Source organism: Thamnophis sirtalis, unplaced genomic scaffold (assembly GCF_051295495.1).
Source record: "Thamnophis sirtalis isolate CommonGarterSnake01/CBP01778 unplaced genomic scaffold, rThaSir2_p1.2 scaffold_1, whole genome shotgun sequence".
Lineage (NCBI taxonomy): Eukaryota > Metazoa > Chordata > Lepidosauria > Squamata > Natricidae > Thamnophis > Thamnophis sirtalis.
The window spans coordinates 177,253,679-177,279,504 of record NW_028261381.1 but is presented as its reverse complement, the minus strand read 5'-3'; the positions used below and the strand labels follow the sequence as shown (position 1 = coordinate 177,279,504).

Here is a 25,826-nt window from a genome sequence, read left to right as displayed (position 1 = left end):
TAAAATCTCCACACTCTTCAAGTGTTCAGGAGTTAGCAGAATAAGTCTTTAGTTTTGGAGTCAGCATTGCTCATGTACAATGGCCTTCAGTACATCTATGAGATGACCCTCCCTCCCATTGTGGTCCTATACTCAGCAATGTTTACCCCGCCTGAAGAAGCTGCTCCAAGAAAGACATTAAATAATTATGGTGAAAGGGGAGCAGTTGGAAAGGATTGCAACCATTGAAGCAAAGTGAATATGGTAGGGATGATAGAGAATATGAAACAGCCCATGATACCTATGGAAAGGCTTCTCTCCTTTCTCACAAAGTCACCCAAGTTTAGTCAAGGGAAACCCTTTGAAAAAACCAAACCCAATGAAAGTTTCGAGTTTCTTCCCCCCAAAGTCTCCCCCACAAACAGTGAAGCAAATTCTACAGCCATGCACAAGCTTTCCTGTAATGCCCTCCAATGTTTTTCTCACTACAGAGTCATCCCCAATAACTACCAGCAGTTCCTTACATTGATGTTTGCTGTCTTCGAGGTCAATAAGGATTTTCTCCTGCTCCCCAACATCACCCTTGGCTTCCACATCTACCGACATTTCCAGAGGGAGATATCTATTTCCATGAACAGCCTCTCCATGCTCTCCTCACGAAGCCCAGTGGTTCCAGGTTACAAATGTGACCTGCAGGACACTCTGCTGTCCATCATTGGTGGTCTCAATGCCAAATTCTCAAGGTTGATGGCCTCCATCTTCAGCATTTTTAAGGTCCCACAGGTAAGAGAGTTCCCTTGGATACAGTATGGAATAGACAGAGATCAAAACCACACACAGAAGCTAAAGATGAAACTAAAAGTATTTTTTGTTGGAGAGGGGGAATGTAATGAACTTGTGACTCTTAATTTATTCTTTATTAAAAAGTAACCATCAGTTTAGTGCCATTTATTCTCTGTATCAGGTTGCTGGTTCCTTCTCTTCTCTTCTGACAACAAATAAAAATGGCTAAGAAGGGAAGAAGATTAGGTTTGCCAGTCAAAGAGAATCAGCCTGATTGTGAGGGCCATCAAACACACAATTGTCACTACTAAAGTCAGCATAAAACTGTTACTTTGTCTTTGAAAAAAGAATCTCTTTTTCTCCAGTTCGGTGTTGGCTTTGAGTTCTCTCAGGGAGAGCGAAGAGTTTATCCTTCCTTCTTCCAGATTAATCCCAAGGAATCTCCTCAGTATGTGGGTTTAGTCCAACTGTTGCTGTATTTCCAGTGGAACTGGGTTGGGCTTCTAGCCCCTGAAGATGACATAGGAGAACGTTTCATCTCAACTCTGACGCCGATGCTCCAGGAGAAGGAGATCTGCCTGGCCTTCACTCTAATGCAGAAATTGGATAGTTTTGAAATCATTATGGAAAAGTTAGTTCTCAATTTCCGTACCTGGTTTAAAAAACCAGAAGTGTTTATTCTGTTTGCAGTCTCAATTGTTACTGACAGTTTAATAGTGGTGGTACTTTTTTATGAAAAATACAAAAAAGTATCATTTAGGAAAGTTTTTATCTTCACTTCTCATTGGAAACTTGGTGTGAAAGAATTTGAAGACACATTGTCATATATAAAGCTTTTTCATGGGGTCTTGCATTTTAGGGACCACTCTGGGGATGTCTCAGAATTCAGCCACTTTCTCCTGTCTTTAGATCCCTTGAACCCCCAAGGAGATGTCTTTCTCCCTCAATGGTGGGAAAATGTCTTTGGCTGCAAGATCCATAAATCAGGAAAGATCCCTCCAAAGGCTGAAAAACAATGTACAGGAAAGGAGAATGTGCAGAATCTGCCCAATTACACTATTGAAAAGAGAATGATAGGAGAAAGTTACAATATCTACAATGCTGTTTATGCTCTGGCACACGCTTTACATGCGGTGTATGGATCCAGAGTCCGACCGACCATGATGAGGCTTGGAAAGAGGATCTCAACTGTCCAGTCATGGCAGGTAATTTCTGGGGCTTTTGACTCTGTCCAGACGCTTAGATCAGAAGCTCCCCATATGAATCTCTTCTGTTACTGATTAAATGTCTGAATGCTCCCATACCAATTCACCTGAGATCCTGCCCTTTTCTTTGGTTTACCATGTGTTGTGGTACTCAGCTTGTGGTAAACAATGGATGGAAACTAACCAAGGAGAGAAGCAACCTAGAACTAAGGAGAAATTTCTTATGGAACGGTTTACCTTTAGAAGTCTTGGGTGCCCCATTGCTGGAGTCATTGAAGAAGAGACAGGATAGTCACTTGTCTAAAACTGTAGAAGGTCTGTTGCTTGATCAGGGGGTTGGACTAGAGGACGTCCAAAACTGTGATTCTGTTTCTATGTCAACCACTGCGCAGAGCAAGATTCAAAGTGGACCTAATAGGTTCCGGACCTGAAATTCATCAGAATTTCCTCCATCAATGGCTAAAAAGTTGGACCTCTCTGAATAGTGAAGTGACCCACCAGGTCAGATGCTTCCTTCCACAGGGCCCAGTAGATCAAAGTTGTTTCCTGCATTCTGCTGCCTTTGACAATGAGCTAGAGTCAATCAGTTTAATTTTCCATGGGGCTTTTTTGTATATGCATTATTTTAGTTTTTCTTTAATAACCAACGTTTTTTGTTGACAGTGTAATAATTGGGTTGACGTATTTTTCCATCTCCCAATCTTAATGTATCTGTATTTATAATAAATTTCATTATATGTCTATATATAGACTATTTTCCCAGTTTAAACTTTCCACTTATTTCTATTCTTACTATATTGCAAAATCTTACATCTCTATCCATCATCTCTCAGCCTTTTTAGGATTTAATCATTTATCATTTTTTTAGAGATTCTTTTATGTTTCTCTCTTGGAATCCTATATGTCTTTCTAGCATTTTTACACAAACTCATTATTCCTTCTGTCTTACCCTTTTTCTCCTTCTGCTGCATCTTTTGACTATCCATTCATATCCCTTTCATTATTTTTGAAAGTTCTGCCTTTCACCCCTTCTCTATTCTGTTATGAGATCTTTGGGTATTGTCTATTTGATTTCTAGTATTTATTATTGCTCTTTTCAGTATTTGTATCTGTTTTTATCTTATTTTTATCTTTTTGTATTTTATTTTTCTTTGTCCCTTCCGCCACTCCTTCTCATTCCTCAGCTGTCTTCTGTATGTTATTTTCATCTTTCCCTACCATTTGTTGAGAGCCTTCTACTTTCACATATTTATCTTTACAGTAGTGGCCCAAATTGTGGAAATCTTTTGGGAAAAGTGCATTTTCTAAAACTAGCTAATAACATCACTTTTGTTTGGAATAGTACCATAAAATTATACATCAGTAGAAAGATAATTTAATCAAGAATGTAATGCAATAACTTTTATGAAGGATTTGCTATTAGAATAGCAGTTAGAGTATGAAGAAGAAAAATGAAATATGTAGAAAAAATGAGATATAAAAAAATTATCACCATGTCAGTAAATACTTAGTTGGGTAACCTTTAGCATGAATTACGGCCTTACAATGTCTTCCCATGGAGTGAACCAAGTCTTTTTGCTCTGCAGCTGTTATCAAGACTGAATGATTGCTTCTATTGACTGGGTTTTTTGTTGGGTTGCTTTTGACTAACAAGTTTCTTCAGCCGGATCCATAAATTTTCAATTGGGTTAAGGTCTGGCCTATTCCCAGGCCATTCCAGCAGTGGAATATGATTCTCTTGAAACTCCCAAAAAAGTGGGGTGTTATTAGCCATCAAACCTCAACAATACACTTTTCTCAAAAGGTTTCCACAATTTTGACCACTTCTGTAAATATTCCCAACAACTTCTTATAATTCTTTGTCACTATTTCTAGCATTTCTTCATAGAACTTTATTGTCTCCTGCTGGATTATTTTGAAATAAGTTGATATACCTCCAATGTCCCAATACCGCAATAACTGAAAACTCCAGAAAAAAAATCACTTGTTAATAAGATTTGGTCAATCCCAAAGTTATTCCTCCAAGTCCCCAAATTTTCTATTAGTTTGTGCTTCTCAGTTTTTATAGTTTCCAATTTACACCTTTCCAATTTTCCAGATTTTAAAGTCTTATTTATCTTTTCTTCTTTTGTTCCTTCAAGTCTTTCAAATCCTCTTTTCAGTGTACAATTCTAACATAGTTTTAGTGTTCAGTTTATTTTGCTTTCTGAATCTCAGTGAATAATTCCCATCATCCACACGTACTAAGAAAATTCAAGGACAAGCAGTTCTCCAGATGTTATTTACTTCTCTCCCCACTTTCTTTTAAATTATACATGTTGCAGTAATTTTCTTCCACCAGTAGATGGCTCCCCTGCTCCCAATTTCAGTGTTCCACAGAATATAAAAATCAGAAACAGCTGATTGTCATCCAATCAGGGGAGTTAGAAATAGCACTTAGAAAAACAAATTAACAATAAAAATTGAATTTAAAAAAGGGATGATCGAAGCAAACAATTATAATGAAATATGGGGGGATTTTATAAAATCAGTTTTGGTGGAAGGCAAAGGGAATAAACCTATTCAAGAATTGTTTTGGAGGGGATAAGGGCACAATTGGAATATATTGTATATCTTTTAGTTGTTATAGGCGAAGAAATATAAGGGGGGAAAACAGGCTATCCGGGAGGTGGGGGTATATTGTAATATTAGTTTTTTTTTTCCTTTTTCCTTTTTGCATTTAGATGTACACTATATTGCCAAATGTATTCGCTCACCACTGCTTTTGATTATGTGGATGGGTGAGCAAATACTTTTAGCAATATAGTTTATATGTTAAGGTTTGTATTATTTGCATTAAAAAAATCAAAATATTAAATTAAAAAAAGAAAACCAATAGTCACTTTTCACAACGTTGTTTCCAGGTTTTCTATGTTTTAAATCATCCTTTAGGTTTTTTCTTTTACTTCTGAATCTTTAATCTTCCTTTTTAGTTTTTAGTCTTTAACCTTTTGCCATAAATCCAATCGCTGCTTTTTTAAGATTTGGAGATCATTTTGGGGGAGGAAATTTTAACTTAGGTTAAAAGTTATATGAGCCATGGTGGTGCAATGGTTAGAGTGCAGTACTACTGCACTTCTACTGACTGCCAGCTGCCTGCAATATGGCAGTTCAAATCTCACCAGGCTCAAAGTTCACTCAGCCTTCCATCCTTCCGAGGTGGGTAAAATGGGGACTCAAATTGTTGGGGGCAATATGCTGACTCTGTAAAACTGCTTAGAGAGAACTGTAAAGTACTGTACAGTGGTATATAAGTCTAAGTGCTATTGCCTCTCTAAATCAGCTGTTGGAAATTTTCTCACCCAGTTTCACTGCTCTGTCCACATACCACTCCAGCGCAACATCTTAGTGTTTCTGACATCCCATCTTGTGACTGATCAAAAATGACCATTGCCCCTGCTGCCATTCAGCAGGGTGTTCTTCAGATCAGCGAGGAAATTGCAGTTTCCTCATGATCAATGAAGAGCCTCTCCTTTCTTCACCTCCCCTCAAGGGAGGATTAACCCTGTAGAATTTCCCAGCAAGCAGTTTCTGGCTGTGTTTCATGGAGCCCGGTGGAGCTCTGCTATTTTCCAGCTGTTTTCACTAAGACTTCAAATGAAAGTCCCCTCCTGAATCTTCCATGGTTCTGATGGAAATCATTTATTCATTTCAAACATTCATTTATCACTTAACAAGAACTTTGGCCAAAGCAACTATTGGAAAGTACATGTAGCCAAGTATCACAAGAGGAAAATCCTAAAATTAAATTTAGATTGTGGAAATAAAATTCTTGAGTTTTGGTGAAATACAGGTTGGAAACCATGCCAGTAATAGAGGGGAAATGTTCAGTTTCAGAGTTAAATATTTGATGATACACGTCATTCATCAGATCGTCATTATAGAGCCAAGGTGGCGCAGTGGTTAAAATGCAGCACTGCAGGCTACTGCTAGATCAGCAGGTCAGCGGTTCAAATCTCACCGGCTCAGGGTTGACTCAGCCTTCCATCCTTCCGAGGTGGGTAAAATGAGGACCCAGATTGTTGGGGGCAATATGCTGACTCTCTGTAAACCGCTTAGAGAGGCCTGGAAGGCCTATGAAGCGGTATATAAGTCTACTGCTATTGCTATTGCTATTGCTATCTCCACCAAGAGATGGAACTAGCTTCTCAAAATATAAATTCATCTCCTCAAGATGGCCGTTATGTGATGATAGAAGCCATGATGTTTCATTTGTAGCTCTAGCCCAAATACTCCAATTTGTGAAAGTCTCTTTTATTTCAGGTTCTTCCCTATTTGGGCAAGGTGCAGTTCAACAACAGTGCTGGAGATGAAGTCTCCTTCTCAGAAGATGGCTTGGGATCTGCTCGTTTTGATCTTCTCAACTGGGTTCTCCTCCACAATCAATCTTTTGTCCCCATGAAGGTTGGGCAAGTAAATCCTGAGGCTTCCCCAGGCCAGGATTTCACCATCAACCCTGATAGAATCAGCTGGGCCACAAAGGTGAGATGTAAGGGAATGATATAACTTTAGGGAAAGATTCATTCTTTTCCTGAGATGCAGAATATGTTCCTAACTTTAAAAATAATCAGTTGAGTCAGAAATCATGGCAGTCATTTGGTGAAAAATCTGCTTTCCATGTAACACCTTTGAGGACTGGTTTGTGTCATTGCACAAAGGCTTAGGCTTAGGAACAACTTCTACTTTGAACACAGGATGCAATTACAGCAAGCAATAGTGATTTCCAGGGACTATTTCTGCTCAGTTTTATCCTCATGTTTGTTTAGAAATGCTGTGGTTCAGTCACAAGCCTTCCTCTTCAGGATGAAACCCCAGTTCCAATCTCCAGCATCTATTGATGTTTCAGGAATACCAGTGGCCTGAATCCCTCAAGAGCTGTTCCATATTTCTGATAGATTGTGGCAATGTATCTCTTTAGAAGATAATCGGAACATAGACGTAGGAGTGAGGAAAAGAATGAATGCAATAGGTTCATTCCTTAAGTCATTTCAAGTATTTCTCTTTCAGACAATCCCCATTGCCAGGTGTGGAAGGAAGAGGTGCCATGCAGGAGAGAGGAGAAGAGTTCCAGAGGGCAAGCAGGTTTGCTGCTACAACTGTGACACTTGTCCAGAAGGGACCATTTCTAATAAGACAGGTAGACGATACTTCAAATCTAAATCTTCAGGTATCAAGGAAGACATTCATTAAATCAATATATTTTTGTTGTTGTGCCATTTTTGATAAGATTGACATGCAGTTATTCTTTTCAATAGAACCTTTCAGATTAAAGATCCAAACTGCCCTGGCCACAGAGGTCACCTTTCTTGATCCTTGGCAAGCATAGTTTGAGGGCACAATTTATCAATCCCCAACATCCATTTTCTGTTTCTACTTTCACCTCCAATTGGGAAACCAACTTCCATTCTTTTCCTGAGGAAGTGGGGCATGTGGTCCCAGCTTTTATTTGTTCATTTAGAGAGTGCTTCTTCTGGCATCTCTACTAACCTCTGAGGAAACAGACTTGCCAGAGAAAGAGGAGATCCACCTATTTATCTCTCTTTGATGGAACAAGAGGGAGAAATGAACAGATTTGAAGTATAAAGCAGAGAGGTTAAGGCTATCACGTTAATGGATGATGTACACACACAAACCAGCATCATTCCGAGATAACAGATCTGTCTGTCTTCTGTGGGTTCCATGATAAAATGGGAGAAAATAAATAGCACATGAGATTATTTCTCTCTTTTTAAAAATAGTTTTTATTGAACGTTTTAATCTTTAAAAACAGAAAGAAAAACACAACAAGAAACAACAAAACACAAAACATATATAACAATATAAAGTAATTATACAGCCTTCTGTATCGGCTTTCATGTTTAGCCTTTATAGTTCTCCATTCTGCATTGTCTTCCTATTGCTTTTACCTTGTCGTATAATATAACAACAGTGGTACAGTAGAGAATGTAAATATATGGTGATCTAAATCATTAATAATATTATAAGTGTTACTACTACTGTTGTTATATTATAGAGATTATTTAATTACTCTCTTTGTAGGTAGGTCAATAGCAGAAAGGAAACCCTCATATCATTTACACAGGAGGGATAATGTGCTTGGTAGTTGCTCAAGAAATCCTTAGACAAAGACTTTTGATTTCAGATGCAGCTCACTGTGAACCCTGCCCAGAAGACCAATTTCCCAACAAGGACAAGGACCAATGCATTGCCAAGAAACTCCACTTCCTTGCCTATCAAGACACCCTGGGATACACCTTAGTTTTTCTTGCTCTTTTTCTCTCAGTGATCACTTCAGCAGTCCTGGTGATTTTCTATAAACACCATGACACACCAATTGTCAAGGCCAACAATCGAGATCTCACCTACATCCTCCTGGTCTCCCTTCTGCTCTGCTTCCTCTGTTCCTTCCTCTTCATTGGACAACCAGGGAAGATCACCTGTCTCTTCCAACAATCTGCCTTTGCCATTCTCTTTGCCCTTGCAGTTTCCTCTGTGTTGGCAAAGACTGTCATGGTGATTCTGGCTTTCATGGCCACCAAGCCAGGGAACAAGTCAAGGAAACTCTTGGGAAAACCACTGACCAACACCATTGTCATAGCCTGTCCTCTGGTCCAAGCCCTTATTTGCGCCACCTGGCTGGGAATTTCTCCTCCATTTCCCAACTTGGACTTCCACTCCTTATTTGGAGAGATCATCTTGGAATGTAAGCAGGGCTCAGCTGTAATGTTTTATGGTGTCCTCTCTTACCTAGGACTTTTGGCCCTTGTCAGTTTCTCAGTGGCATTTCTAGCTAGGAAATTGCCTGATAGTTTTAATGAAGCCAAGTTCATTACTTTTAGCATGCTGGTCTTTTGCAGTGTTTGGATCTCCTTCCTCCCCACCTATTTGAGTGCCAAGGGGAAGTCTATGGTGGCTGTGGAGATCTTCTCCATTTTGGCCTCTGGGGCTGGTCTCTTGGCTTGCATCTTTTCCCCCAAATGCTACATTATTCTACTGAGGCCTGATCTGAATTGTAGAGAAAACATAGTAAGAAACAAAAATTTCTAACAAATGTGAGGCATTTTCTCATTTATATTTGTCTTTGGGGCATGTTTAGAATGTGGTAAGATGTCTAAGAAATGATTTAGCGAAGGAGGAATTTGTCCATAAAAAAAAATTCCTTATGAAGTTCTGCAACTGGTCACAATATTCCTGTAGTCATTTTTTTGTTTATCATGTTTTCAAAGTGTCCTTAGTGAGGTCCAGTGCCCTGTATGGAAGGAAAACTTGTTATTAAAGACATGTTTATTTATTTCATATATTTTTAAGTTAATATGTCAAGAGAAAAAAATCCAAAATTAGATACAAACTACTGCAAGATGCTAAGGAAAAAGGGGGTTTGGTTTACCAGACTTTAAATTATATTTTGAGGCATGTTGTTTGGCCTGGTTAAAAGAGTGGGTGAAGCTCCAGAATAAGAAGCTACTTGAATTAGGAGGCCACGAATTAAGGTTTGGATGGAACTAGTTATTTATGGTATGATAAATTAAAGTTAATGTTGATTTTAATAATCAGTTTGCTAGATGTGCTAATATAAGAGTTTGGAATAAGTTCTATATGAAGTTGCCTCTTTGTTTTTTTCCCCTAAGAACTTTCTAAGGAAAAGAAATGATGGCAAAGCCAGACTGCTGGATGTGTGGGAAAATATTATCTTTCAACTCTGGTGAACCTACATTAAAGTTGAGGGGAGAACTTGAATTATGTTGGTTTTATGTAAACAAATTCTTACCATTGGTTTACATATCAACAACTGAAAGTCAAATAAAAAGAATTGTGGGTTTGATTTTGCTAAAAATGAATTGGTTATTTATGATATGATAAATAAACATTGCATGATTCAGTGGGCAAAGATTTTTTGACATAATGTGATGCTTGAACAATGGGAAACTATGTGGATGAAAAATTTAAAATTGACACTAAATTATAAAAGAAAAATTTTATAAGATGATGTATCACTGGCATTTAACACCGGATAAGTTATCCAGAATGTATAAAGGTATTTCAAATGAATGTTGGAAATGTAAAAGAAAGATGGAACTTTTTACCCCTTTATGGTGGACATGTGATAAAGCAAAGAAATTTTGGAGTAAGATTCATATTATAATACAAAATATTCTTAAAATGAAAATAAAAACGAAACCACAAACTTTTCCTTTTGGTTGAATGGAAAAAGGCATGGAGAAAAAAAATCTTATATATGTTGACAGCAGGAAGACTATTATAGGCACAAAAATATAAATGTATTTTATTTTTAATAAAACATTTTAAGAAACATGTAAAACTGGAATTTATTATTTCAAAGAGGATTTTTATTTTATTTTGTTCCTTACTTTATTTAGTTTATTATTAAGGTAGTGCATTAAATGATTGTACTCAATATCAGTGTTTCTATTCATATGTGGCTGTTTCCTTTGATGTTTGGGGCTTTATAGAACTTCCCTATCACTATTCAATTGTTTTTGAAATAGCAGAGTTTAATTCCCCCTCACATCCACATCTGCAGTGCTGCCTCATCATGGTTTTTGGTTTTTTTTTTTTGGTATTTATTGAACATTTATAGGCCGCCCTTTTCCCTGAGGGGACTCAGGGCAGCTTACAATCAAAGAGGAAAGGGAGTGTAGGACAATATAAAAAGAAATGTGAACAAAAGTAAATTAAACAGTAAAACTCAACATTCACTCAGCATTCGGGGGGGGGGGCGAAAGTAGACTTATCCCCAGGCCTGACGGGCAAGCCAGTTCTTGAGGGCTGTGCGGAAGGCCTGGACGGTGGTGAGGGTACGAATCTCCACGGGGAGATTGTTCCATAGTGTTGGAGCCGCAACAGAGAAGGCTCTCCTCCGAGTAGTCGCCAGTCGGCACTGACTGGCGGATGGAATACGGAGGAGGCCAACTCTATGCGATCTGATGGGACACAGAAGTTCTGATGGTTGGGCAGAAGTTCCCTGAAAGGAAGGAGCAAAGAATATCATCCTTGTATGCAGTATGTTAATCATCTCTTGTGACATTTTACCTCGTGGACCTCCATGGAAAATTACACTTTTCTATGAGATCTGTATGCACAGCAGGTCTCCACAGGAATCATTCTATCCATGCCCAACATCACAATCACATTTCTTTAATGAGGACAAGTTCCCAGTAATGTCATTCAAGGTATGACAAGGAATGACAATCATCAAAGTCAGGAGGGAGTTATCAATCAGAGTCCTGTGACATGTCATTTAATCCTGGGTAGGGCACAAGTGGTATCTTGGAGATAACATCTCCATTTCCATCAGGTGGCCTCTCGTGTGAGAAACAGAAACATAGGAGATGTGTGCAAATTGTCCAACAAAATAGCAAAATCAAATTCTCTGGCTTTCAATAAGGTTTAGCAAAATTTATATGGCGATGTAAGTGGCCGGTGTGTGCCAGAAATTGGAAGTTCATTTCCTGTTGCGCGCATGCCCTCTGGGCCACTCCACTTCTGGGTTGTGACCCTGATGAGTGTGTATGTGCACATGTTCCCTTTTTGGTGCCAAAAAGGTTCACCATCACTGTGTTAGGCTAATTTAAACTCTATAGCAGGGGTGTCAAACCCATGGAGTCATGTTATCCTCACGTGACATATCGTGACTTTTTCCCCTTTGCTAAACTGAGGGAGGGTGTGGCCAGCACATGACGCATACGAGCCACACATTGACACACCTGATAGTACAACAACTATCTGAGATCAGAAAAGTGTCTGCTGTCTTGGGAAGTATGTCTTCAGAATTGTCAATTGATGAGGAAAGGATACTGCTACCTCTGAACAAGCTGAGCTAATAGGAATTGTTAGATAAGCTCCCCGTTGGGAGAGCGAGTATGTTCAGTGAAGCATTGTGAGAGTTGTGTTGGAGAACACACAAACCAGCATACAGAGACACTGCAGTTTAACTAGGCTTTTACTTTCGTGGAAATAGAGGTATCAGAGCCCATCAAACAGTCCAAGTCATACACGGATAAGTCAGTCAGTCATAAACATCTTTCAGTTAAGGGATAATCTAAATAACATAGTCCAGTATCATACAAACAGTTCAGTACTCAAACTTTGCCAACAGTTGCAAAACTTACAATAGCTCACGGCACTCAGATCAGATCAGCCCAGCATTTAATGAACAGAGAGCTAACAATCATTCTGGCTCCCTCTTATGGCCGATTGAGGGAAACTGCAACCAATCACATTTTACAGTATGATTTAAAGAAACAGGTACAGCATTGCTATATGACTTATATATTGCCAACCCAACCGTTAGAATTATATTCCTAACAGGAATGACTGCACGGTACTGGTTGATCTTCACTGAAGCTGGTTCCCATTGGTTGGGAAGGAGAAATTAGGCCAACACCTGTTTCTCAGGGTGTCACAGTGAGGCCTTCTCAGCTCGAGGTCAAGCATCATCCATATTCGGATGATGTTTAATTATTCAACCATTGTTTGACCAAGCAATGCGGTCAAGGATTTCTCCCAGTGCCCGAAGACCATTGACAGGAGAGGAATGGTCTCAGTTTCAACTCTAAGAAAACCAAGTAGCTGTGGATGATTTGTCTTCTCAGTACTGGGGACCTTCCATCTTTGGTCCTGCATGACATTGCACTACCATTCTTGGGACTGCTGTGCACTATGAGGGTCTCACTGGACTGTCAGCTCTTGCTAAAGGAGCAAATGCATCTCTGGAAATTATAGATCACCACCTGTCTGGGGAAGTGGTTCCATTGTTGGGCTGCAGAGACATCTAGGAAGGGTTTTGATACTGCAGTCAGAACTGCCTCCTAAAACTTAAGTCACTAACTCCATCTCCTACTTTCTTGAACAACAGAGAACAAGTCTTGGCCTTCTCTGTGTTAGCCTTTCAGGTCTTGGAAAAGAGACATCACCACCCCACTTCCATCTTCACTCATTGATATTGAATATTCCCAATTCTAGGAGTCTGCCCCAAATTTTTTTAAAAATCATTGGCAACTAGAAGACGGCCATATATCCTAGAACCATAGCTGAAGAAGCTTCTTGGATGAGAAGTGAAATGTCTTCAAAGAAAAGCCCAGTTGCCTCTTGAAAAAGAACCTTTGACACTCAAGTAGATACTTTCTTGTCGATCATCCATATTAGAAGAAACTGGCCAAACTGTCTGCCTTCCTTTGGGAAAAAGCAGATTTAGAACTAAGGGTCTGAATGAAGATCTTTCTCCTTCAACCTGACTCCACATTGCAATGTCTATTTATTCCCCTAGAGGTGCCCCTCCTCCTCCAGCCGATAATCCACCACATCAAGCTTGACTATGTTCAAACTCTCCTGTAGTAGAGATGGTATTAATTGTGTGGAAAATGTGCCTTTTCATACTTTCCAGCACATGCCTCAGGAAGCTGTTTAGCCATGGGGAATTTAAGTATATTTCACGCACTTCCAGTTGTCCAAAACTGCATTTATCACAAGTCCAAGCAAGTGGACTGAAGTCAGTACCTCACTGAGGGCTCCCCTGTTGATAGTAGCTATGATCACCATGTTGGAGTAAGAGAAAAATAGAAAAAGAGAATGAGAAGGAACCTTCAAGGTCCAGGCTCTTGCTCCTGTAGGAACCTGTGTCAACCCTGATGTGAATAGCAATAGTACTTAGACTTATATCCCACTTCATAATGCTTTCACAACCCTCTCTAAGTGGTTTACAGAGTCCACCTCTTGCCCCCAACAATCTGTGCCCTCATTTTACCCATCTGGGAAGGATGGAAGGCTGAGTCAACATTGAGCCAGTGAGATTTGAACTGCCAAACTGCAGCTAGCAGTCAGCTGAATTAGCCTGCATGTTTGGAATGTTTGGAATGTTTGGAATGTTTGGAATGTTTATTAACATTTATAGGCCGCCCTTTTCCCTGAGGGGACTCAGGGCGGCTTACATAAAATGGGGGAAGGGGGGGTACAAACAATAGACACAAAATAATACATAAAGATAAAAATAAAAGTAACATTCATTCATCATTCGGGTGGGGACAGCTTATCTTTATCCCCAGGCCTGGTGGGCTAGCCAGGTCTTAAGGGCTATGCGGAAGGTCTGGACGGTGGTGAGGGTACGAATCTCCACGGGGAGATCGTTCCAAAGGGTCGGAGCTACTACTGAAAAGGCTCTCCTCCGTGTGGTTGCCAGTCGACACTGACTGGCAGATGGTACTCGGAGGAGGCCTAATCTATGCGATCTAATTGGTCGCAGGGAGGTAATTGGCAGGAGGCATAACTGCATAACTGCACTCTAACCACTGCACCGCCTCGGCTCTAGTGAGCATGGCAGAAGCCATCTTGGAGGCTTCAGAGTTGCCACACAATGGAGGGAGGGGGAAAATAGTTTGAAGGGCTTTTGTAGCTTTCCTGTGGGAACCAAGGACGTTCTCACAGGTGGCTGGCCAGAAGAGGAGCCAAGTAACCAAGTGACCAGCCAGCACCTGGATTGGACAACGTGACCGGTGACTTGGGGGACAGAGGAAACCTGTATTTTTAAATAGGTGAAAGCCCTGGGAACTTTTAGAGTCAGCTTTCGCCAGTCGTGACAATATGATGTATCCAATAAAACTGTTCTGTGAGGATTTTGCCTGCTTCGGACTTCCACTTTCTACGGGTACATTACTTGGAACCCTGACACATGGTACAATTTCAGACAAGTGGTTGTCCAATCTCTTCTTTAAAACTCTCAGTGTTGGGAACTGCAAAATATCAGAGATATTTATGTGCTTACTATTTCCATAATTGGTGCACCATAATTTTTATGCCTTCCAGGCAGTCTCTTTCACAACCAACTACTTTGTGTTACATTTTTGCTGATAAAGAAATGAAGGAAGACTAGTATAGATCTATTTCAAGCTGCTTAGCTCTCATCAGCTAGCCATACCCATTGCTGGGATTTGAACTTGGGCTGCTAACATATTAGGCAGTTGTCTTAACCTCTATGTTCTCCTACCTTTATCAGCTGAACCAGGGGAGAGATTATTTGGGTAGACCAGATGCTTTGACAGAAGAAGAAAATACATTTAATCTCTCCCCTGGTTCAGCTGATAAAGGGAGGAGAACTTGTGGCTTAGAGGTTAATACAACTGCCTAATAAGTTAGCAGCCCAAGCAAAAATCCCAGCAAGGGTATGGCTAGCTGATGAGAGCCAAGAAAAGCAATGCTGCAAAACTAATGACGTTGTTGACTTGCATTACTTAAAAAGGGCCACAGCTATGGGGAATTTGACCTCTGAGAGGTTAAATGAAACAAAAAGATGGTCAGGAAAATTAGTTTTTAGTTTAATAGGAGTAGATAATATACAAATTGAGAAATAAAAAAATGTGTTCTTGCATCTCCCAGAGTCCCATTGTAGTTTTTCTTGGAACGTTCCTACAGCAGCCTCTGAATCCCCAGATTCCAATGTTTGTTCTAATTAAGTCCACTGTTCTCTGTAAATAAGAGAAGGAAAGGGAATAACCCAAGATCCATTATAATATTACCTTTGAATATGTTTGCAAGTATCATTTCCCCTTCCTTTCTTACACCATTTCTTCCTTTCTGAAAGGTAGAAATGTCAGTGCATTTCTTTGTCCTCTAAGGAGACATAATCATCATAAAACATAATGTTTAACTAGAAGCTCTGAGATATGACATGTCACAAGGGATTGTTAAAATAAGGTGTACATAGTGATATTACCTTCTAATCCTGACCACAAATTCCCACCACTCACAGGGCACCCAGGTGTCGCCCCAACCCCACTGCACTTCAGACTGATGCTGCCGCCACTGCCCCGTCGTAGATGGCTCACTGTGAGGGGGGTGGAGAGCGCCCGTGGCTGGCTAGGCTGAGGAGATGCTCCGCCTCTGCCTCCTCTGGAGTTCCGCTGGGCCAGGGGTAGGCCGGCTTAAGGCCAGGGGCAGCAAAGGCCCGGTGGGAGGGGAGGGGAGAGAGGGGAGGGGAGGGGAGGCTGAAGGGCTTCGGCTCCCCTTGGCAGAAATGGCCAAAGCTCATCAGAGGAGGGGCAGAAAGGGGAAAGGATGCGGACATAGTCCAGTCACACATATAAAGGGACCGTTGGGACAAAGCTGGAGAGAAGCCAAACTGTTCCGAATATACTATACTTACTAAATGAACGCTATGGTAAACGACACAGCTCAATTCCAATGCAATGTCACATGAAATAATTAAATCAAAATGAAAATAAATCGAAATCTATGAAAATTCAATATAACAATGCAATCGGAAACATTGAAATGGAATCATGAAATATTTAATATAGCGTGTGTTGCTTTTACATCCACCAGATGGCGCTGGAAACATTGAAATGGAATCATGAAATATTTAGTATAGTGTGTGTTGCTTTTGCATCCACCAGATGGCGCTGGTTTTCAAAAAGCATGTTTTTAAAAATATCATGTTTTTACCTGTCACAGGTGTGACATCTATAGAATATACATATATAAAGACATTCGCGTATTCGAATGCAACATTGTGTCAAAATTTAAAAGCAATCGGTGAAGAACTTTCAGAGATTAGTGATTTTGAACAAACAACCATTACATTTTTTATTTATATAGATAAATAATAAAATAAATTTATTAAAACAAATAAATGACTGCCATGTTGGAAACTAATGTTCACATATTTAATACAAAAGTTGACTTCTTTCTTGATTACTGGCGCCCCAATGAATAATGAAGAATAAAAGGATGGGTGATTGTTGCTGATTAACAGACACTGTGTTTGGTGACATACCTTTATTTCCCATTATTGAATGAACATTTTCTTTCATTTCAGGATTTATTTTAGAAAAACGGTTGAACAAAAAAAATGTTCCTAAATCACAGCGCCCAATCTTCACATAAATCAGCAATTCCTCTCCCTCATTATATTCTCTTTACGATTCAGATTCGGCCTCAATAGTATAATGAAGCATTTTGGAAAAAATATGCAAGCCAAGAGACCAGCCCCAGAGGCCAAGATGGAGAAAATCTCCACAGCCACCATGGACTTCCCTTTGGTGCTTAGGTAGGTGGGGAGGAAGGAGATCCAAACACTGCAAAAGACCAGCATGCTAAAAGTAATAAACTTGGCTTCATTAAAGCTGTCAGGCAATTTCCTGGCCAGAAAGGCCATTGTGAAACTAACAAGGGCCAAAAGACCTAGGTAAGAGAGGACAGCATAAAACATTGAAATTGAACCTTCCTTACATTCCAAGATGGTCTCTCCAAACAAGGAATGGAAATCCATGTTGAGAAATGGGGGAGAAGTTGCCAGCCATATGACACAGAGAACTCCTTCGACAAGGGGACAGACTAAGACAATGGAGATGGTCAGTGGTTTTCCTAAGAGTTTCCTTGTCTTGTTCCCTGGCTTGGTGGCCATGAAGGCAAGAACCACCATGACAGTTTTTGCCAAGACGGAGGAAATTGCAACAGAAAAGAGAATAGCAAAGGCAGATTGTTGGAAAAGACAGGTGAGCTTCCTGGGTCGACCAATGAAGAGGAAGGAGCAGAGGAAACAGAGCAGAAGAGAGACCAGGAGGATGTAGCTGAGATCTCGGTTGTTGGCCTTGACAATTGGTGTGTCATGATGTTTACCGAAAATCGCCAAGATAGCAATTGTGAGCAGAGAAAAGAAAAGAGCTAAAGAGGATAAAGCATATCCCAGGGGGTCTTGATAGGAGAGGAAGTGGATCTTCTTGGCAATGCAGTGGTCCTTAACCTTGTTGGGGTATTGGTCTTCTGGGCAAGGATCACATTGAGCTGCATCTGAAATCAAGAGTTTTTATGTAAGCATTTAAGAATCATCATCCATGAGTATTATCTCACTTTCAGAGGTGACATGACTGTCCCCTTTATGCTATGGCTAACCCCTCCCCCCCACACCAATGGAAATGATGGAATGAACCACTGTGCATTTCATGGTGGATCAAAAAAGACCAATCCTTCATTATTAATGATCCAGGGATACATTTGCCAACAACATGTATTTGTTGAACTCTACCTGGGCTGATCAATTTGCTGTGGAAAAAAGGTGTGTTCCATTCACTGTGTACTTCCATGGCTATTGTGGCTTTCAATGTCAGAGTGATGGTTTCCTGCACTTCATACTAGAACCAGAAAAAGACTGGTATCTCTTGGGTCCAGAAATTTTGCTCTTTTTGTGTGTCTGTACTTTATCTTTTTGTGTCTGCTGAGATTGTTCACAGTGCAACAGAGGAAGACGTAAATAGGTGCACTGGATATCACGAGAGGGAATGCTCTATTTTCCTGATCCAAAGTGATTGATAGAGAAATAGGTTAGAGAGAGAAGTTATGTACCAAGTATTTTGAAAAGTGAAAAAAGTGATCTACAGTGAGAATCCATAAGATTTACCCTGAAATATTGAAGATTGTCAATTATATGAACAATGATTTTAAAATAAATCAATATTTTGATTCGGAGAATGATTCACTTCATCTGGAAGATCTATATTTGAAGTATACCCTACCTGTCTGAGCAGAAATGCTCCCATCTGGACAGGTGGAGCATTGGTAGCAGCAAACCTGCTCGCCCTCTGGGACACTCCTCCTCTCTCCTGCATGGCACCTCTTCCTTCCACACCTGCCAAAGGATGCTTTCTAAATTAGAAAACAGAAATACTGTACACAGCTAAAGTATTGAATGTGATTCTTTTATCCATTTCCACATTCTGTGTTCATCTTCAGACATGGTCTGTCATGAACCAAGGACAGCTCCTGGAGGATTCAGTTCAGTGGCATTCCTGACCCACCAGTGGATGAGGAGATTGAAACTAGGACATTGGCAGAGGTGGGTTTCACATAACTTTACCACTAGTTTGCCACAAACCGAAATTGTGAGCGCACACAAATGCATGCTTGCTTCATGAGCGTGCACGCCTTTTGCGCATGCACTTTGCTCACATGTGCGGCTTGCACACATGCACATAGTTTAGAAAATGTGGCTAAATAGGACAGCATAGAACCGGGGTAGGTGGGCGGGGTGAGTGGGTAGGGAGGGTTAGGGTAAGGGTAAGGGTAAGGGTAAGGGTTAGGGTTAGGGTTAGGGTTAGGGTTAGGGTTAGGGTTAGGGTTAGGGGTTACCACTACCAGTTTGCCCAAACCAGCTGAATACCACCAGTGGACATTGGCATGGAAAAGAAGACTCATGACACTGAGCTAGAGCTTTTATGAAACAATGAAAGATAAGGATCCAAGGAAACATTGTGAAGAAATCAAGTTGTTGGAGAAGTCAGAGTGGGTTAGCAAAAAAGCAATGTGTGCTAACTGAGGCAGCCTTGAAGAACTTGGTTCCTAGTATGCTTTATCAATGTTTCAGTTGAATGTAACTGATATATTTTTAATTAAGTTTTTTTTTAAACTGAGGATAGTAAGAGTAAAAAAGCTGGGAAGTAACTTGAGCTTGCCAATTATGAATATCTGTGCTGACATAGCAATAGCAGTTAGACTTATATACCGCTTCATAGGGCTTTCAGCCCTCTCTAAGCGGTTTACAGAGCCAGCATATCGCCCCCACAGTCTGGGTCCTCATTTCACCCACCTCGGAAGGATGGAAGGCTGAGTCAACCTTGAGCCGGTGAGATTAGAACCGCTGAACTGCAGATAACAGTCAGCTGAAGTGGCCTGCAGTACTGCACCCTAACCACTGTGCCACCTCGACATCTTCTATTACTTGGCTAAAGGGACCTCTTTATGCTACACCTGGCAAAGGGCACCTTCTGAAGGTGTGTGAAGAGTGTGAAGGAAAGAAGTTCTTGGAAGAATTGGAATGTGTTAGCAAAATAGAAACATAAAAGACATTTCTGGTAATTGAGGCAAACTGTGAAGATCTTTGTTCTCAGTATAATTTAGCAATGTTTCTGTTGCATGACGTTTTTATCAATACAATACAAAATCGAATTTTTATTGAGTATAGTAACAATTATAGTAATATTGTCCATGGGGTTGCAATGGGTCAGACTCAAGTTTGTGACTAACAAATAATAACAGTAGAAGTGCTGGGAATAAACTTGATTTTACCAATGATGAATATCTATGCTTACATCTTCTATGACCTGACCATAGGTATAACTGTATCATTTAGAACTCCATCTCTCTTGAAATTTTTAAAGATGAGTATACCTTGTTACTTCCTAGAGGACATTTCTCCAATGCACAAGATCAAATAAATAACTAAAAATACATATTTATTGCACTACACTGAGCCTCATTTATTGATTTTGAGTGTGATTCTACAATGGGAATGGTCCTTAGAAATCACTGTTGCCTGCTCTAATGGCCAATTCAGTTACAAGTTCTTTCCAAGAACTTGTAAAGAACCTGTGACAGAAATCAGACCTCAAATGTCTTATATTAAAAGCAGGTTTTTCACCAAATGCCATGCTGTCGTATTTCCTGATTCAATAATTTCATTGGGAAGTTCTGCAACCGCAGGAGAGAGTGAATTTTCAAGCTCACCTTGGTAGGCCAGACAATTGCATCGGAGTGTATGGTGACATCCTGGCCTGTGGGAGCCCCGGGATTTATTTCCCCAACTTTCAGAAGGACGATTGATCGATTGGGGAGGCGAACCCAATTGAGAAGGTCATAACCAACTGTTCCCAGTCCTTTTTCTGAGAAGGAGACTTCCTCTCCAACACCATTGTTGAACTGGACATTCACCAAATAAGGAAGAAGCTGAAACAAAAGAGAGGTTCAGAAATTGGAATAATAGAATGAAGGGCACACATAAGGCATCATGGCTTCTATCATTTTGCGGCTTCTCAGACACAAAACAGGTTATGTAGAAAACAAACATAGGGTAGGTCAAAAAAAATAATCAAAAGCCTGAACAGCAAATGCACAAAATACGAGGGATAAACAAGTTGAACGAGAAATCCAACAACATGAAGGCAGATATGATACTTTTGTCATTACAGAAACTTGGTGGAATGAAACCCATACATGAAATGAACAACTAGAGGGATTTAAGAAACAGAACTAATAAAAGAGAAGGTGGAATACAGAAGGAATTCCCACATATAAGGAATAACTAAATCTCTGCAGAAATATAGCAAGAGAATGATGAAAACCATCCTGGATGCATTTGGGTCAATGTAAAATAAGAATGACATTACCGTAAGTGTATACTAACAGTCATCAAACCAAACAGAGGAAACAGATGAACCTTTTGCTAGTCACTTAACTGATATATAGTTAAATATATACACAGATTCTTAACTAAGAGACTGGGGAAACATTTGTCTGAAATGGTACAGAGTTTTCTGATTGAACAGAGGGCTTGGATGAGCAAACCTCCAAAGTTCTTTCCACTGTCTATTCTGTGATGGCCATCAACTTAGGAGATAGGTGTATGTCTGACAAGATAGAGGTTTTCCTTTGGTGGAGAAATGAGCAACCAGGAGTAACATTAAATACTGGACTACTTCCCCACTACTACAAGTTCCCCTTTATCATTGGACATTTATACCATGATTTATTCAACTCCAGATTGATATCTACATACAAAGATTTTAATTACACACTCCAATTTTTATAGTATGGTTTTCTTCCTCTCTATATATACATTTTTAAATGCTTATTTTAAATGTAATAGAATGCTTAAATAATTCCTTTCACAACAGTTCAGAATTCCACTGACTTTGTCTATCTCATAGAAAAAGGACTAGAATGCAGGAACCAGGTCTGACAGAATTAAGATTAAGTGAACTGTTAATACTACTTTATAATGCCTTGGTAAGGCCACACCTGGAATACTGCATCCAGTTTTGGTTGCACAATGTAAAAAAGATGTTGAGATTTTGGAAAGAGAAGAACAACAAAAATGGTTAGGGGACTGGATGCTAAAACATAGAAAGAACAGTTGCTAAAACTGGGTATGTCTAGTTTTATGAAAAGAAGGACCAGGGGAGACATGATAGAAGTCTTCAGTATCTCAGGAGCTGCCACAAAGTGAGGAAGTCAAGCCATTCTCCAAAGCACCTGAGGGGAGGACAAGAAGCAATGGATAGAAACTAATCAAGGAGAGAAGCAACTTAGAACTAAGGAGAAATTTCCTGACAATTAGAACAATTAATCAGTGGAAAAATTTGCTTCCAGAAGTTCTGTATGGACTGAATAAAAAATGACAGGAATTACCTGCCATGACTTAAAATTTGAAATCCTTTTTCCAAGATTCATTATGGCTGGTCTCACTCCTGATGCATACAGTGCATGTAGTCCATGTGCCACAGCAGAAATAGCATTGTAGACATTGTAACTTTCACCTGTCATGCTTGTTTGGAACACGTAGGATGGCAAATTCCATAACTTCTCTTTTCCTGTACAGTATTTCTTCCATTTTCTAAAATAGTGACTTGGTTTGTAGAATTCACAGCCAAAGACCCGTTGCCACCACAATGGGAGAATCGCATCTCCTTGTGAGTTCAAAGGATCCAAAGAGAGGAGGGAATTGCTGAATTCTGAGACATCAACAGTGTGTTCCCTAAAATGCAGGGACCCGTGGAAATGCTTTAAAACATTCCAAGGGTCTTGAAGATGGCTTGTATGAGGTTTCCAAAAGGAAGTTACGATCCAAACTTTTGGACATAAACTTTTATCAAGTGAGTTCAGAGTCAAAAGAAATCTTGCAATAATGTCAGGGTCTGCCAAGGAAAGAATAACTTCAACATTAGCCAACACTTTGGAATGCGAAGTGAATTTATGGATTTCCAAAGGAGAAGCATCGTGTTTCACCATTTGAGAGAAGGCCAGGCAGATCTCCTTCTCCAAGAGCAATGGCCTCAGAGTCGAGATGAATCGTTCTCCGTTGTCGCTATCACAGGCAATAAACCCAACCCAGTTCCACTGGAAATACAGGAGCAGCCAGACTAAACCCACAAATAGAGGCAATTCCTTGGGATTAATCCGGAAGGAGGAAGGATAAAGTCTTTGGTCTCCTTGCATGAACTCAAAGCCAAGACTGAGCTGAAAAAAGTGAGAATCTTCTTTAAAAGACAAAAGTAAAGATTGATGGTGACTTCAGGGATCACTATTGTCTGGTTTATTCACCCTATCAGTGAAGCTGAGTCATTTTGAGAGACAAGCTTCTTCCTTTCTTAGAAAGAGCCACAAATTAATATATTTTCACTGGTTTGATATTTCAAAATACAAGTGAAAAACCCTTGTACCTTCACATTTCATATAGAGAATAAAATGCAACGAGGGAGTAGCTGTACTGCTATTACTATTACATAAGGAAAGAATTCCTCTTGGAATATGACATTATATATCTCATATATTATGCAAATATATCTTGACACATAAAATATAAAAAGGTTTCTAACGACATGATCAATTATGTGATCAAGTCATGTGCTATTGATATCTCCACTCCTTTTGGTGTCCTTTGACTTTTCTGTTCACTTCCATAGATTGTCTACTCCATTACTGTATCTAAAAGATCCCCTTTACCTGTGGGACCTTGAAGATGCTGAAGATGGAGGCCATTGGCATTGAGTATTTGGGGTCATCACCTCCAATGACAGAGAGGAGAGTGTCCCGCTGGTCACATTTATAACCTGGAACCATTTGGTCTCGTGTGGAGAGCAGAAAGAGGCTGATCAAAGAAACTCTCTTGTTCCAATTGGCATTGTCATACATGTTGAAGCCCAGAGAGATGTTGGGGAGGAGAACCTCATCCTTGTTGATCTCTCTCACTGCAAACACCAGGGCCATGAACTGCTGGTAGTTGATGGGAGTGGGTCTACAGTGAAAGAAACATTGTGAAAACCATTACACCAAAGCTTGTGTTTGATGGTAGGTTTTGCCTTGTCTTCTTTCTTCGTGCAGTTTTCTTTGGAGCAGAAAGTCTCAAATATTAATGGATATGTCTAGTTCAATGAAAAGAAGGACTAGGGGAGACGTGATAGCAGTCTTCCAATATCTCAGGGGTTGACACAAAGAAGAGACAGCCCCACTACCCCCCAAGGCACCTGAGTGCAGAACAAGAAGCAATGGGTGGAAACTAATCAAGGAGGGAACCAACTTAGAACTGAGTAGAAATTTCCTGACAGTTAGAACAATTAATCAGTGGAACAACTTTCCTCCAGAAGTTGTGAATGCTCCAACACTAGAAGGTTTTAAAGGGATGTTGGATAACCATTTGTCTGAAGTGGTGTATGGTTTCCTGTGTAGGCTGGGGGTTGGATTAGAAGACCTTCAAGGTCCCTTCCAACTCTGTTATTCTATTCTATTTATGGGTTTTTTAAAAGATGTTTCTTGATTAACCTTGGATAACTTCGTAAGAAAGGAAAAAAGACTTTCTATCCATATCATGGACCATTTTATATCCCTCTATCATCACCCACTTCTTCACTTTGCTTTAGTGTTTGCAATCCTATCCAATTTCTCCTCTCGTAAACTAAACTTATTCTCTTAAGATATTTGTCATCCATGTAATACTTAGAAATATGGGAGAAAAAAACAGGTTTGGGTCTGTGTTAATGTCTACGTAAGTTCCCCAAATGCAAGGTTTCATCAATAGTGACATCACCACACCTGTAATAGTGTTCCTGAATTGTGTAAGGTTGTGGCAGAACACAAAGGGTTTCTTATAGTGTGTTCTATTGTCACCCTCTATGTGGTTTATTGTCTTCCTGATGAAGAATTTTGGAAAGATCAAAAATCTAGCCTATTTAAGCAGTTTGAATCTTTATAGAGAAAAGCACAAAGATTCTGACTACACTGGGAAGTTCAAATAGCACAAGAATAAATATTTCTGAGCAAACACAGCAAATAATGGTCTGGATATTTGTGCCCCAGATAAAACTTACAAATATGGAAGAGAAAATGGGTAGGGGTCTTTGTTAAAGTCCAAATAAGGGTCCCAATAGTTCCCCAAATGCAGATTCCCACCAATAATGAGATCACCAGGCCTGTAATACTGTTCCTCAATCTTGTAAGGTTGTGGCAGCACACAAAGGGTTTGCATCCTCTTAGCAATGATTGGAGGGAGGAGCCAGAAGAGCAGCAGCAGCAGGAAAGGCCACCAAATCATTCTTGTCACTTTCCCTCCTAGATCAGAAGTCAAGATTGTGCAGAAGTTGAACTGCAAGCTTCACTGGAGCTTGAACAGGATAAACTCAGGGCACGGCACTTGGGTGGATTCAGAGAAAATATATCAGATATGCTTCCTCTGACCTGTATTTCAGATGTGGCCAAAGGGAAAGGGCAGCTGAGTCTCTTCAAACCCAGGAATTAGCTCTTTGCAAGACAAGGTGAAGTGGCATTGCCTGCCCCCACCTGGAGAATTCTGAGCTTATTTTTAAAGCAGGTTTTATCTTGGAAGATGTTTGTGGCTTGAAATCCACTAGAGTATCTTAACAACTATCCTTCTTCTGATAATTGCAAGCAAAAGCAATAGTCCCGCCCACTTAGCATTCCATTTTGTTTGTGTACCAGAAAGGGAAAAACACGTTTGTGTCTCCTGTGAGTGAAGAGAGGAATTCACTTAAATGAAACTGTTCCAATAGGATGAGTGCTAATGGGTTGGGGTGGCACATGAAATTCAGTTTTACTCTGGCAAGTGTGAGTAATCAAACCAATGGTTGGATGGAATAGCTGGTTTATTTGTACCCCTTGGTAAAGGAAGAAAAGTTAGTTCCCAACTTCTTGCATTGTTCCTAACAATCATCAAGAGACTTTCTCAAGATTTTAGCCCCCTTTAAACTCTATGGTTCGCCCACATAACACCGATCCTCCGTGAGCTGCGCTGGCTACCTGTTGATC

General features: G+C 40.0%; 2 protein-coding genes across 2 annotated transcripts; one reads left to right on the top strand and one right to left on the bottom strand.

Annotated features, from left to right (window-relative positions):
* Positions 1 to 249: 249 nt before the first annotated feature.
* LOC148049904 (vomeronasal type-2 receptor 26-like) lies at positions 250 to 6,924 on the top strand. Its single transcript, XM_087705251.1, has 5 exons — positions 250 to 762; positions 1,248 to 1,393; positions 1,622 to 1,910; positions 6,270 to 6,488; positions 6,853 to 6,924. Exons 1-5 carry the CDS (start codon positions 250 to 252, stop codon positions 6,922 to 6,924), a joined length of 1,239 nt encoding a protein of 412 aa, XP_087561377.1.
* A 9,978-nt stretch (positions 6,925 to 16,902) lies between these two features.
* Positions 16,903 to 25,029, bottom strand: LOC148049903 (vomeronasal type-2 receptor 26-like). The gene is made up of 6 exons (XM_087705241.1): positions 24,872 to 25,029; positions 23,511 to 23,802; positions 22,197 to 23,024; positions 20,517 to 20,735; positions 18,043 to 18,148; positions 16,903 to 17,807 (listed from the first exon to the last, which is right to left on the bottom strand). The coding sequence occupies exons 1-6, from the start codon at positions 25,027 to 25,029 to the stop codon at positions 16,903 to 16,905; spliced, it is 2,508 nt and encodes an 835-aa protein (XP_087561367.1).
* Positions 25,030 to 25,826: the final 797 nt, after the last annotated feature.

Coding starts and splice junctions, on each gene's coding strand:
- LOC148049904 (XM_087705251.1), top strand. CDS start 250: ATGATAGAGAATATGAAACAGCCCATGATACCTATGGAAAGGCTTCTC. Junction 763..1,247: donor GCATTTTTAAGGTCCCACAG/GTAAGAGAGTTC, acceptor CTGTATTTCCAG/TGGAACTGGGTTGGGCTTCT. Junction 1,394..1,621: donor TTTGAAATCATTATGGAAAA/GTTAGTTCTCAA, acceptor CTTGCATTTTAG/GGACCACTCTGGGGATGTCT.
- LOC148049903 (XM_087705241.1), bottom strand. CDS start 25,029: ATGCAAACCCTTTGTGTGCTGCCACAACCTTACAAGATTGAGGAACAG. Junction 23,803..24,871: donor CCATTTTCTCTTCCATATTT/GTAAGTTTTATC, acceptor CTTTCACTGTAG/ACCCACTCCCATCAACTACC. Junction 23,025..23,510: donor GCATCTTCAAGGTCCCACAG/GTAAAGGGGATC, acceptor CACTTTTTTCAG/CTCAGTCTTGGCTTTGAGTT.